This window comes from Heterocephalus glaber, unplaced genomic scaffold (genome assembly GCF_053883595.1).
Source record: "Heterocephalus glaber isolate CG9 unplaced genomic scaffold, H.glaber_assembly_v1.0 deba00001497, whole genome shotgun sequence".
NCBI lineage: Eukaryota > Metazoa > Chordata > Mammalia > Rodentia > Bathyergidae > Heterocephalus > Heterocephalus glaber.
This window is the reverse complement of record NW_028258320.1, coordinates 7843025-7856844: the sequence shown is the minus strand read 5'-3', so window position 1 is coordinate 7856844 and position 13820 is coordinate 7843025. Positions and strand designations below refer to the sequence as shown.

General features: G+C 45.5%; 1 protein-coding gene across 16 annotated transcripts in view; it reads left to right on the top strand.

Annotated features, from left to right (window-relative positions):
• The window catches only part of Rcan2 (regulator of calcineurin 2), a 163610-nt gene that overhangs the window by 30549 nt on the left and 119241 nt on the right, over positions 1–13820 (top strand). For 13 of the 16 annotated variants that reach the window (XM_087184637.1, XM_087184642.1, XM_021259721.2 and 10 more), the window contains one exon: positions 651–984. The exons of 1 other annotated variant lie outside the window; for it this stretch is intronic. In XM_087184637.1, the coding sequence (XP_087040763.1) occupies positions 760–984 (225 nt within the window). In that variant the 5' untranslated portion in view covers positions 651–759. Of the gene's footprint in view, positions 1–650; positions 985–1448; positions 2210–3075; positions 3657–13820 lie in introns of those variants that run through there. 2 more of the 16 variants (XM_087184644.1, XM_087184634.1) reach the window with 2 other exon arrangements.

Below are 13820 nucleotides of genomic sequence, written 5' to 3'. Positions count from 1 at the left end.
CTTCATGGGGCTGTGCCAGGAGAGGGATCTGAGGAGACAGCACTGAGTTTTCAAGATCTGGACCTGGTTCACCATTACTTACTCGCAGCAATTATTCCAAGCAGAAAGGAGGTACATGTAGGGTGTGCATATGTGTGTATTGTGTGTGTTGTATGTTCTCATGGGAGATAAGCTTGCCTATCGGAGTTAGCATAAACCAGAGTCTGACAGTGAAGAAGTAGGTCACACTTCCTTGCATGGAGACTTCCACTCATTTTGTGCTCCTTTATTCCTGTGGTGTAGGCCAGAGAATGCAGGTGTCGAACCTCTGAGTTTCAATCCTCACCCTGCCATTTTGTCCTTGACCTTATAAAAATTACTGAATTACTCAGGTACCGAACTCATAGACTATTGTGGAGATTAAATAGGTTCATTATGCCCACATATCCTTTAGAACAGTGCTGCAGCTGAGTGCCTGATAGATGATGGCGATCCTCAGTACTAGGGGTGGTGATTTCAACTATGGTCATTCATTCATTCATTCATTCACTCACTCACTCATTCAACTATAGCCCTAACTAGGTTCTTGCTGAGAAGTGGCAGAGCTGTACAGGAAATCCTGCTTTAGAAAGCAAGGAAATAATGTGCATTTGCTTTCTTCTCTCTTCTAGTAGTGGCTCCCTCTCCTCCTGATCATCCTGCCCTGCTCACCGCTGACATCCACAGCTGTGCCCTGAACATTGAATCCTGTACCGGAATCTCACCCACACCTGTCTTGGCATGCGGGGAGAGTCCTACTTTATCGGCATGAGGAGCCTGGGGCCGCCAGGTCATGCCCCCGAGGATGGAGGACTTTTCTTACTCTGCTGTATAGACAGAGACTGGGCCATCACACGGTGCTTTGCTGAAGAAGCCTTTCAAGCGATCACTGACTTCAACGACCTCCCCAATTCCCTGTTCGCATGCAACGTCCACCAGTCTGTGTTTGAAGGAGAGGAGAGCAAAGTAAGCCATCTCTTCTGTCTTGGAGATGTGGGGAGATGTGGTGTCACGGCTGTACAGTTGCCTTGTTCAACTGGGGTTGTTTGGGAGCTTTTGAAAATGTGTGATTGGCTCTGTTATTTCATATGCTGCAGGCTGAGAAAAGCCTGTTTGTGATCAGCCAGCCTTGGAGGTACCCTGATCAGGGTGGGTGCTGAAGTTGTGTTCAGTCAAGTCTGGTTCTCTTCGATCCTTGAGTCAAGCTGACAAAACAAGTGTTGTTAGGAACATGGACTGGAAGGGATGCCCCTTGGACTAGGAAGCAGATGTTTTAAACACTAAAAGTTTTCTTTCCTTGTCTTCTGCCAAAGACATAATTTGGCTTCCTCAAAACAGCACGAACTCTCTTTAACCCCTTCCCTTCCTGCAGTTTGATGCATGTTGTAAAAATGTCTTCTTCGCTTGTGGCACAGGTCCCACTGAGTCACTGAGAAGGGGCAGTGGTGGCCATAGGAGTTCTTTGCTCTCTGATACCATAGGGGTGGCATCGCTGTGTGTGCCCTGCAAGGATGTTAAGAGCAGAGTGACGCCTTGATTTGAAATAACTGAGGAATGAGATTTTCTGTGTATGAACATTTTCTAGGTGCAAAATTTAGAGACAGTATTCTTGGAAATCATAGTAAATATCATTCGGAGATCTTTCTAAAGTTTCCTTGGGATTTCTCTGACCTCTTCAGCAGGCTACTTGACTGGATCCAACCTTCCCTCCTTGGTGGGTGTTTTGTTGTAAATATCCACCACTGTACCATGTCGTAAAACACAGGTAGCCTTGTGGGAGGAGAGGATCCTTTCTCTAAACTAAAGTGCATGGTCTGTGTGAGACATGGAGCAGGGTTTATGATTGCTGTTGTATAAACCTGAGCTCTTTCTGCCAACTTCTGAAGCCTGGGCCTTGTTGACTGAACACCTTTAACTGGAAGTCTGATTTCTGGGCTTTAGTGATTTGCACACAGAGAAAACCATTCCAGAGGATTAGGAAGTTATTTCAAGCCATTGATGGCATAACAATATTATGGTACAGCTGAGCAATTGAAATGATGGGCTGGGAGTAGCTTGGTGTGGAGCCAACTACATGGGATTAGAGCCTCAGGGCTGTGATCCCCAGACCTCTTACAGTAAGAAAGCAGCACACACCAAGAAGAGACAGGAGTTCTGTTCTTGGATTATAACAAATTATGATACATTCAGGGTAAGTAATTTCCTCTAAAGTATTCCTACCAGCCACAAATTATGAAACAAGGGCCCATATTTTCTTGTATCTTTTATTTATCTGAGTATCATGATTGGAAGGATTTTCCTTGGAGAGTTAATGGTGGTTTTAATTCTTTCATAATATAGTACTAGATTGACACAATAAGATTTAGAGTTCTGTGTGGTCATATGTTTTTTAGGAGTGCTGCTGAAGAATAGCTCATCAACTGACTCAGAATTGGGGACACAATTCTGATAGAGGCTGGGGGGCCATTCCTGGGTCTCTGCCCACATTGGTTTTGGTTCTCTGATCTGTCTTGGGTGATGGGTTGCAAAATATTTTCAATAGGTTGGCATACAGAGTTGGTGTATAGCAGTATGAGAAGTAGTATTTGTTTTTAAAATAACCTTAACATAAGATTGAGCTGAAATAAGATATAGTACATTGGGACCAGTGTCAAATTATTGAGATCCCATGTTTATAGCCAAAGAGGTGAATTCTGTAATTGAACAATGTCCGTATCATGAGACATATTAAATCAGATTGAAAGTGTGATCATAGACCTCCATTTGTGTTGCTAGGATACCAAATAAGTGGATGGAGATTCAGCTTTGATTGAATTGTATCTAAACAGCTTAAGGGTGACCATGCAGGGTAATCAGACACCAGGTAAACTGATGATGGTCAGGAGGTTAGGGAGCCGCCCAGCACTGCATTTCCACGGCCACGGGCTTCCTCGATCCAGAACCTCCCAGTCCTCCCTGTAGCTTGGATCTGGAATTACCACCTGCCTCCCTGGGGGCCCATGTGTTGAAAGCTTGCTCCCCAGAGTGGGCTTTCAGGAAGCTGTGGCCCACCAGAGGTCTTTGGGTCATGGGGTGCGCTTGGGGAGGGGACCTTGGGGCTCCCAGTCTTCCTAGTCATCTCTTTCCTTCCCAGCCATGAGGTGAAAAGTTTTGCTCCAGCAGGTGCTTCTGCTGTGATGAGCTGTGAGGCCAGTGCAGTGGGCGTTCACAGGCCCAAACCGCCGAAGCTGTGAGGAGAAATCCACCCTCTTTTTGAGAAGTCCACCATGTCAGGTATTTGCTGTGCTGAGATGGGAAAGCTGACTCACACGGATCTCCATTTTTCCACTGTCTCAAAGTCCACATATACCTCATTCTCTCTGAGCTTTCTTTCACAGCATTCAGATTTTATGAATCTGAGGCTGACCTCTGATAACGGTTATCTTGCCCAAAGGGTGGACGTGTCAGGCACTGTGCTAAGTTGGTGGGGAGATATTTTTAGGCAAAGGGGAAAGCAGCAAAAATTCTTCTGTTTGTCTGTGGGCAAGGCCAGCCAGGGTCATTGTCTTTCTGTTTGGCTTTGGGAAGATGCCTTCAGCCACTGGAATGATACCAGGGAGATGAAGCCTGGCATTTATCTTGGCGGTCCAGGTGGGCAGGTGGGAAAAGCTTAACTTGTTTTGCCAGTCTCCTTTGTTTTTGGAAGAATTTACATTTCTTGATATTGGTGAATTTGAATTTAGTCCATTGCTTGCAATTGTAATATAGCATTTAAATTTCTTAGTTGGATCAAAATGAAAGCTTTGACTTTCTGATTATGCTGGATGATTTGGGCAACAATCTCTTCTGTTTTCTCATGGCTGAGATCCTTTCCCACAGCCTTTTCCTTTCCTGGGTGATTTGGAGGGTGCCGAGTTGGGCTGCTCACGACAAGGGCAGTCCCGTAAGATGTGATCTTCTCATGTGTGTTCCTGCTTATCCATGTGATAAGTATTTTATACACTTGCTTCTGTTGCCCTCCTGAAATTCAAAGCTCTGACACCTGAACTACATTTTTCAAACAGTTTTGCAAGGGCAGTGATGCTCACTCCCACTTCCGGTGAGGCGGAGTTCTGTGCCATCCTATTTTGATGGGATGCTTTTGTGATTATTAGGCGCATGGTGCAGCATGGCTTCTTGTGATCCAGATGGTTGGCATGTGTTTATATAACGCAGAGAAGAACCAGAGCAGGAGGAAATTGGCATCTGAAGCCAATAAGTACAGATTGCTGTTTGCATGCCGCAGCTTGAAATATAAATATTTTTGTAAGAAATACATTTACAACTTGGAACTTCACAGAATTCCACATCTCGGTGTTACTAGGTTCATTTCCCTTCCTGAGTTTGCCTTTCTGGATCCCTCTGGGCTGCAGAAGTCGTGAAACAGGTGAGGCTGGAGGGAAGCAGCATCCTCCAAGCTGTGTGTGTCTGTACCAAGTGTGGATAAGCGACTGTGTGACAGGGCTCTGAGGAAATGCAGGGAAAGGGCCAACCTGAAGTGAATTCCGCTGAATAAGAGAAGCAGGAAAAGTGATCTAATGGCCTGACAACACAGGAATCCATTTAGTTAAGTAATAGGAGCAGCAGCAGCAGCAATGTACCTATACAGCCTGTGGGGCAGTGCTGGGTGCTTTTCTAAGTGCTTTATACACAGAGTTCCCCATGGCCATGACAGCCCCGTGAGGTGACACATTCCTGCCTCCCTTGCTCCTGGGTTTGGGCCGGATCTTGCGCCTGGGCCCATTCTGTCCCGTGCATATGCACAAGTGGCTTGTGTCAGGCTAAGCATGTAATTACTAATATTGGGCCCTGCTGAATGCTCTTTTCATGCTGCTGGGGAACCTGGCATTGTGCCAACCTTCTGAATGTCTCTAGAAAGTGAGAATTTTTCCATAATTCATTTTGAGACAAAGCCTCATTTGGTGCAATTCATTTAAAGTCTGACCAGAATGGACGGGGAGCTCCTATAGTGTGAATTTCCATTTGATTTTCTGTGGCAATATTCCTGTTTTCAATTACTGGGGTTGCCCCGGACCTCGCGGGGATGTTATATAACAGGAGGCAGATGGGTTCTAGCACATTTCCAAATCTCCAAATTCAAATCCCTAAAGTGTCAGGCCCCAGGGGCCTCCAACAGTGGTTGTGGAGCTGGAAATTGCAGGCAATGAATTTGCAAGCAATGTTCAAAAAGAAGAACGAGATCATTACCAAAGCCTGAAACATCATCAACAAGAGCAATTACATGTATTTTTCCCATAATAGGGTGCTCAGATCTATTTTTTTCAGATTTTAAAACAATTTATTTTTCATTGCCAAATAAAAATTGTCCCTGTTATGTAGAACATGAAGTTTTGAAAGAGATTTACGGTGGAATGGCTAAATGAAACCAACTAATACATATATCGCTTCATGTAATTATTTTGTGCAATAAGAACACTTAAAATTTAACTTCTTAATGATTTTCAAAAAGTGCAATCCATTCTTTTTCATTCTAGTCCCCATGCTGCAGATCTCTTAGACTCCCTCCTCCTATGTAACTGAACTTGTGTATCCTGTGGTCGGCATCTCTTCAAACGAGCCCCTTCCCCAGCCCCTGGTAAGCCCTGTTCCGCTCCCTGCTTCCATAAAGCCAACTGGCAGGTTGCACATGTCAGTGAGACCTGTGGTTGCCTTTCTGTGCCTGAGTTATTTTCCTTACTACCATGTTCTTCAGGTTCATCCATATTGTCACAAATGACAGGATGTCCTTCTTTGTAAAGGCTCATCAGCATTCTATTGGGTAGATTGTTTTTTTAACCCATTCACCAGCTGAGGGATGCATAGACTGGTCCCATAGTGTGACCCTTGTGAATAATGGTCCAATAAGATGGGAGTAAAGGTATCTCTTTCACATGTTTATCTCATATCTTTTGGCTGTATACCTAGTAGTGGGATTGCTGGATCATATAGTGGTAGTATTTCCGCAAGGGAAACTCCTTAAAGACTGTTACAGATTCATCTTCCTACCAGTAGGCTGCAAGATGTTCCCTACATCCTCTCCAACACTTGTGCTTTTTTGTTTTTTTGAGATAAGAGCCTTTCTAGCAGGTATTATTACTGAGGTCTGAGAGGCTGTTGGACTCCTTTTAGAGATTCTTCCCAGGTTCTTGTCCTGAACAAAGAATTGGACAAGACAAGCAAAAAAAGTAGCAAGGTTTTTCATTTATTAAAGGTAAGAAAAGAAGTACACTCTGCAGAGTGAGAGTAGGTCACTATGAAAGAAAGAGACAGTGGCCACCAGGTTAGTGGCGGCCACCCCCCCCCCCCCATTTCTGATTGACATTAGACCTAGGCTGTTCTGTCAAAAGCCTGGTTGATCTCATGGCAGAACAACTGAAGATAGCATTTTTCTGATTGGTCCCAGGTGCAGGGCTTGGGTGCTTGTGTCCTGGATCTCTGTGATTGACAGCTGGCTGGCCACGCCCTAATCTCCTGCCTCTGTATGAAATGACATCTCATTATGGTTTTAATTTGCATTTCCCTAAGATGATATTGTCCATTTCTCCCTTGTGATCTATTAATCTTTTTTTTAAAAATAGATATGCTGATGTTGGGTGTATCCTGTAGCAGAATTAACTCCTTTGTTCTTATACAATGACTTTCTTTGTTTCTTTTTGTAGTTTTTAAAAAAATTTCAAGTCTACCTTTTGAACTCTTTTTCTGCATTTTCTTGAATTTTGTTGAGGTTCCGTGAAACAATTATTTTGGATTCTTTGTCAGGCAGTTCCTCAGTCTTCATTTCTTTAGGTCCAGTTACTGATGCTTTATTTTGTTCTTTTGGTGGCATCATGATTCCCTAATTTTTTCCCATCCTGTAGCCAGGTGTTGGTGACACATGACTGCACCTACTGCAGTGCATGTCTGGGCAAGGCATTCAGACCACTTCAGAGATCCCCTCCTGGCATAGTCCATGCTGGGCTTGGTGTGGAGGCCTGCTGCTCCCACTGCTCAGCCCTTCACACCAGCACCTGGGTAGGGGTCTGGTCTGGGCCTGTGGAGGAGCATCCTTGCCTGACAGATAGTCACTGCTGCATGAAGTATACTCGGGAACTAACTGTGAATCATTCATATGGCTCACCCACATGCGATGTCCCCTGCAGTCTCTGAAGGCCTTGACAGCAGACAAGATTTGCACTATTTTTTGTATTTGCAGCACCTCCCATGGGGCCCGGCCCACACTTGGTGCTCCATCAATATTGAAATGAACCTCCACTTCAGGGGTAGCCAAAGACCCAAGTGAATTTTCCAAGATTGTCTGATTATTTAGAAATACAGGGAAGAGTAAAGAAAGTGCTTGTGATTTCTAAATCTAGTTCACAATCCACCATGCCTGGTCTCTAAATTCTGTTGTGGGAAAGAGGTTCTAGGAACAAACTGGGCAGAAAAAACTCAGGTGACCAAACAGCCAGACACAAGGCAAATGTTAAGAGCACTGGACTCCAAGCCACACCTGTCGTTAAGACTCATAAAAACAGAGATGTTTGTATGTCAACTTATATTTATGTGGTGTTCATATTCTCAGAGGTGACTGACTTATTTAGTAAGCTGAGTAAAAATTAGAAGTATATTAAGCAAATTTGTTTGCGTAACTACTCACAGGCGAAGAAACGTGAGAGAAAAATAGAGAAGAGGTAGCAGTGAAACCCCAAATCTGGTGTTTCCGAGACCCTAGGAAGTAAGTCATGGAGATGCTTTAAGGCTGATTGAAAAATTCCTGCTAAGGATACATAACAAAGGGCAATGCGAAGACGATAATTTATTGTGGATTATGTGTCACTGTACATAGGTTGGAAAAACAGAAATGAAATGAATGTTGCCAACTTGAGGGTGAGAAATGGTAATCAAATATTAATTTTAAGTATTAAACCAAGCTATAGGTTTATGCTATATTAAACCAAGGAATACTTAGCAGTTCCATTTTCTCTTGTGTTGGTTTTCATTTTTATGTGAAAGGGACATTATTTACAGATGTTTGAGAATGTTTAATTTGTAAAAGGACAGCATCGATCTTTGTACTTAGTATGCTGGTTCTGTTTTCTTTTGCCTCTGTGTGAGGACAGGGAACCATAATTAGTCACTGCTAATCACTTGGGGCACCTGGCAGAAAAGAGGGCCAGCATGGGGCACATCAGAAAGCTGCTGCAGGGCAATCCCTAGAACCTTAACCTTTGTGGGAGCGACTGAAATATTCCAGAGGCACAGTTAGCACCTTGCTTCTCCACAGTCCCGAGTGAACCCCCAGGGCCAGGATCCTGGCAAGTCACTTCAAAGCTCCCACTTAACTACCTGGAGATAATTTAGGCAGTGGAAAGGATTGAGTCTGGTGTGTACAGAGTTGAATGTATTTGGGTTCTGTGCCAAGGAGCGGGTGAGTACATATTCTTGATGACACCCAGGGAACATGGCGGTCCTGTTCCATCTAGTCCATGATGATATTAAAGAAGGATGCTCCCCCGATCTGTTTCTGGAAAGATGAGGATACAGTACTTGGAACCCACTGCATATGGTTCCATCAGAGCTGCTTCTCACCTGCACATTAGCTCTGAATTATTAAAAGCCACCCAGTGGACAGAGGTAGTCTCAGGCACACTGCCTGGGCGCGGGAAGGTAACTTGGTGCCAGGGTGCTGTGTCCTCTGGGCTGACCACTGCTACATGGCAGGTGGAGGGGAGGCACAATTTCACCCTCTGCTCTTCTATGGCCAGGAGCTGAGAGAAATGAGCAAACAGCACAACCGTGCTGGTGGCTTCCTCTGGATGGGCTCATGTGGAATTCTTCAAATGTAAGCAGATGCATGCATGCAGAGAGAACTGTTGAGTCATGTTGCCCACCAGCTTTTGTTCTTAAGAGGCGATTTCAGACAGGGCCCAGAGGAGGGATGAGCTTTATCATTCTTTCCTTTCAACAGCTGAAGGTGCCGTGGGCTGTGCCCTGCCTTTCCTGAACTTTCTTGATCTGGGCTCAGTTTGGTGATCAGGAATCTCTTGACTGAGTCAGAGATGGCCAGAGAAGGCCAGGGAAACTTAGTGTGAGCTTTGCAACTCTACCCCAGCATCCATCATGGCTGTGTGGTGTTTAGCTCCATGGAGGAGGTTGGGTGTTGTCTGTTGATCTCAGATGATGTTTGTTCTGCCAGATGGGGCTCAGTTATGTGCTATATGCATTTCCTTCCTAACTGCTCATTTATGATTTTCTGTATATGGTTGTCTTAGGCATTTTCCCATCAATAGGACAAAATATCTGACACCCACAACTTAAAGGAGGAGAGGTTTATTTTGGCTTAAGTTTTTAGAAGATTCAGTCCATGGTTGACTGAAGGGCCTGGTAGAAGAAAAGTGCTCTCTCAATGACAGCCAGGAAGCAGAGAGAGCAAGCAGGAGGTGGGGACAAGAGCAAACCCATCCAGGCCATGTCCCAGTGACCTCCCCCAACCAGACCCCACCTCCCATCAGCACATTCAGCCATGAGCTCATCCATGCATGAACCCACTGTTGACTATGGAACCCTCAAGATCCAATCACCTTCCACACACATGGGACTTGTGAGGGACATTTTAGATCCAAACTGTGACACGGAGCCTAAACGTTCTCTGCTAGTTCTTCAGCAGCATGGATAGATAGAAACGGAACATGTGTGGTTTGTTTGTTTTAAGTTTGATCAGTTTCAAGTAGCATTTTGGCACTGTTCTTTCTTACTGGGAATGTTTTATCCTATAGTGTTACCATTACTTTAAACCATGATTTGTCATTTTTTTAAAAACAGGCTCACTGATCATGGTTAAGATTTTTCATCAAACATGGCAAAGCATCATACCTCTTATTTGTTCAAAACCTACACTTTCTCCCCCGTTTCATAGCTATTATGAACTCCAAATTATTCGGTAGGATACATTTTTTTATACCTAGAGTGCACTGCCTACTAGGATGGTCTAGTTTCCTGTCTGGGTGGGAGCATGCTAAGTGTCTTGAGGGTGGCCTAAAAGCGCATCACTGTGCTACATCCCCCAGCCTTCTGCACATTCCTTAGATGCAGGGTGAGCTTCGGGGGAGGCAGCCTTGCCCAAGGAAACAGTGGGTTCAAATCTTGCCTCTGCTGCCTACTAGTTACACAGTCCTGGGCAGCTCACTGAGTCACCTTTCCATGAAACAGGGTCAAGTATCTGTGTAGGAGTGGAGTATGATTAAACAGGATGCCCTGGGTACCAGACCTTCCTGGTCTCTGCTGGTTCCTTCCTCCACCTCCTCCTCACCTCCTCCCTCCTGCCTAGCCCATGACCATTTCTGTCTCTGCTTCAGAGTAGGACGGAGCTTTTCTCAGGACCACGTGCTTTTCTGGAACCATGCAGAACTGGAAGCTCTGTGCTCTGGAGGCGGAGGGGAGACTTAGCAAAGCCCCTTGCTGAATCATAGCACAGTTTTGCTTTTGTCTCAGAGCTGTGGGCTTTCAGGAAGCTTAATCCAGTCTTACCCACATGGGAAGTTTCCGCTTTTGAGGTGGGTGTCTCTTCTCCCCATATGAAATTCATGTCCTATTTTTTTTTAGAACAAGTGCCTGGAAAACTTGGTCTCTCTGGGGAACTGATGTTTTTTTCTCACTGGGACGATTCTGTAACATGTATTACTCTTCCCCTGGGTTCCAGGAAGCTCAAATTAAGGCTCAGTTATAATAACTCTACTTAATCTTACTGGTTCTAGTATTTTATTTCCCTTGTCACAATGCAATTACATGTACGTATAATGTAAGACACTTTTGGGTTAGCTCATCAGAACTTGTTCACATTTTATATTTGCTCACAAGTCCTTTAGCAATCATCTTTTTAATATGTAGAGAAGGTGGCTAGAGCTCAGTCAGGATATATAAATTTTTTTTTTTTAGATAGGATCTTGCTCTGTAGTCTAAGCTGGCCTGGAATTTGCAGTGATCCTCCTGCCTCAGCCTCCTCAGTGCTGGGATTATAGGCATGCACCACCACACCCAGCTTCACTCAGGATACACTGTATATTTTGCTAATGTTTCAAATTTCATTGCCAATGGAAAAAAAAGTCACCTAAATTGTAGATGGTAATGGCATTTTTAGAATAAAATACTATTTCTATTGGTCTATCCCATTGTTTAAAAGAACAATCTTTAAACATCTGCAAGGAAGAGCTTAACTAGATTCACAATCAGTACCAGCACCTCCTCGTGTTGTGAAGTACCAGCAGGTCCACGTGTTTTTGTTTTTTGGTTTTTTTGGTACTGGGGATCGAACTCGGGACCTTGCACTTTCGAGGCAGGCGGTGGCACCACTGAGCTAAATCCCAGCCCTGGTCCACGTGTTTTTAGAGAAACTGCATAACTGCCTCACTGTTCCTTCAATGTGAGGCTTGAAGCCAATCGTTATTCTAGTACTAGTTTGTGTGACAGTGCGCACCTGGAAGCCAGCTGAGGCTTGGGTATTTAAATCCATCCTCACAGTAACTCAGTGTGATTTCGAACCCGGAAGACCTGGAGCCAAACTACTTCCAGGAAAGGTGCTGTAGTTTCAACACCGCCTGGGTCTGATGCCTGAGAATTTGTTTCTTTCCCTCCAAAGGACTGATTTCTTATTGGCATTAAGTTCTGTCACACTGCAAAGCATGGATGCGAAGCCCGTGGAGAAAGTTACCATGTTGTGGCTGAAGTCCAGGCTCTGCAGCGGGGAGGAGGAGAGGAGAGGCTGCTCCATGGTCTGTCCAGATGTTTTGCAATGAGACTTCAGGGTCTGATAGTTTTCCCTGACAGTCTCCATCGAATCTGCTTCTCCCTCACAGTCTTGCTCTAACTGTGGGAGCAGTGGCATCGTGATTTAGGAAGAAGAGCCCAAGGTGGGTGTGGTGATGGACACCTGTAATCCCAGCACACTGGGAGGCTGAGGCCTGAGAATCGCAAGGTCAAGGCCAGCCTGGGCAACTTAGTGATTTAATGCAATCCTTCCTCAAAATGTTTTGTTAAAAGGCTAGGGATGGAGATGTAGCTCAACGCAAAGGTCCTGGGCTCAATCCCCAGACTTGCGGGGAGGAACTTGAGGAAGAGGAAACAAAAGCGGTGTCCATGTGGTCTCCTCCCCCTACTGTGCCTGGCTTCTTGCTGGCACCTGGGCTTAGTGCCCATGGGCCTCCAGCACCCCTGAGGTCACATATCCAGTGAGCATGACCTGTTCCACAGGGACTCACTCCCCTGCCAGGCGCCTGAGAGCACATCCTTCACAGTATTTTAAGTGGTGCAAAGCCCTTGTATTTAGGGTGGATTTGAATTTTGGGACGCGATCAAATTATTTAGAGTTCAGTTGGGAGACTTGAGTGGGTAACCAGCCCGAGTAAAGCAATTTTCATTTAGGAAAAACAAGCACATAAACACTGGGCTGAGTAATAGCTATGGAATAACAAGAATGGCTTACTTTGGAAGCTTGGGAAAGGACTCCTGGGAATTTCAGAAATGCAAAGCACTGATGCAACGAAGTCACCCCTTTGGAAAAGAAACTGCTGTATGTGGAAAACTTAGTGCATTTCATCGATGCAGCTTTTGGTTTTGATTTTTCACCTCTACTCCTGTATAAGTCACCCAGCCTGGACTCTCTGACACCCACTTCCTGCTAAACAAGGTGATCCCGAAGAACAGGGAGATGGGTCTGTGGTGTGAAGGGCTTTCTGTCCCCAAGTGCTCCTGAGATCGTCTAGAACCTTTCAGATCTTGAAGGCTGTGTTATTTATGGAGCCCCCTTTGAATGCACACACCCTTAGGAGATATTATATCTTTTTTGTTTTTGGTACGGGGATCCAACCCAGGACCTTGTGCTTGTGAGGCAGGTGACAGAACCACTGAGCTAAATCCCTGGCCCCAGGAGATATTATATCTTGATGCACACCTAAAATACACTGCAAAATATCCTAAAGGACTGTGACTCATAAATACACTAACAAGGGGGAAAGGATACTGCATCAATCTGTCCAGCTGTCACTTATTTAATGATGATGGAAAATCTACCATGTCCCAAGTGTTGCTCTCGACACTGGGGAGATGATGAACCGATATGACCCTTGAGAGGCTTAGTGTCCACTGTCACATGATTAAAGGGTAAGCCAGGGGGAGAGGAAGATGTCATGGAAGGGGCAGATATAAAAGCTCAGGGAGTAGGGTCGGAGCCGGGCTGGGGGACTGCAGGTTTTTATTGTGTACGGTGGGAAGGGACCTCATCCCTCTCCACAGCGTCTCTCCTCTAGGGGGTCAGGAGGCCGCTCCAGCCTCTTGCTTCCTCCTAGCACAGAGCTTGTGCACCCTTTGAGCCCTCTTGTCCTGGGTGACCTTGAGCAGCTGCATAGTGGAAAGCCACAGGCATCTCAGAATGTGTCCTGCCTGACTGCTTGGAAAGGTGCCCTCGGCAGTGTTCCTGGTCACCTAGGGGCTCTTACTGGTCCACAGTCTCGGGGTGTCACAAAGCAGGGCTACAGTCAGAGGCTGCTGTTGGGGGCCCCCTGGGTGGTGCTTTCTTCTGGGCTTTAAGGTGCACCTTGTACCTATAGAAGAGTTGCAGATGGGCCATCTCCTGCCCTGGAAAATGCTGGCTCCAGGAACTGGAGGAGAAGGTTTGGGGGTTTCCTTTGGTGTCATCAGTGCCTTCCTGCCTCACAAGACCTTTTTTGAAAGGATAGCTTGAGGGAGGGTGGCAGGGGAAGAGCTGTCTTTGGCTCCTTCTCCAAGCCACCCGGGCTATGGTGGTGGCTATG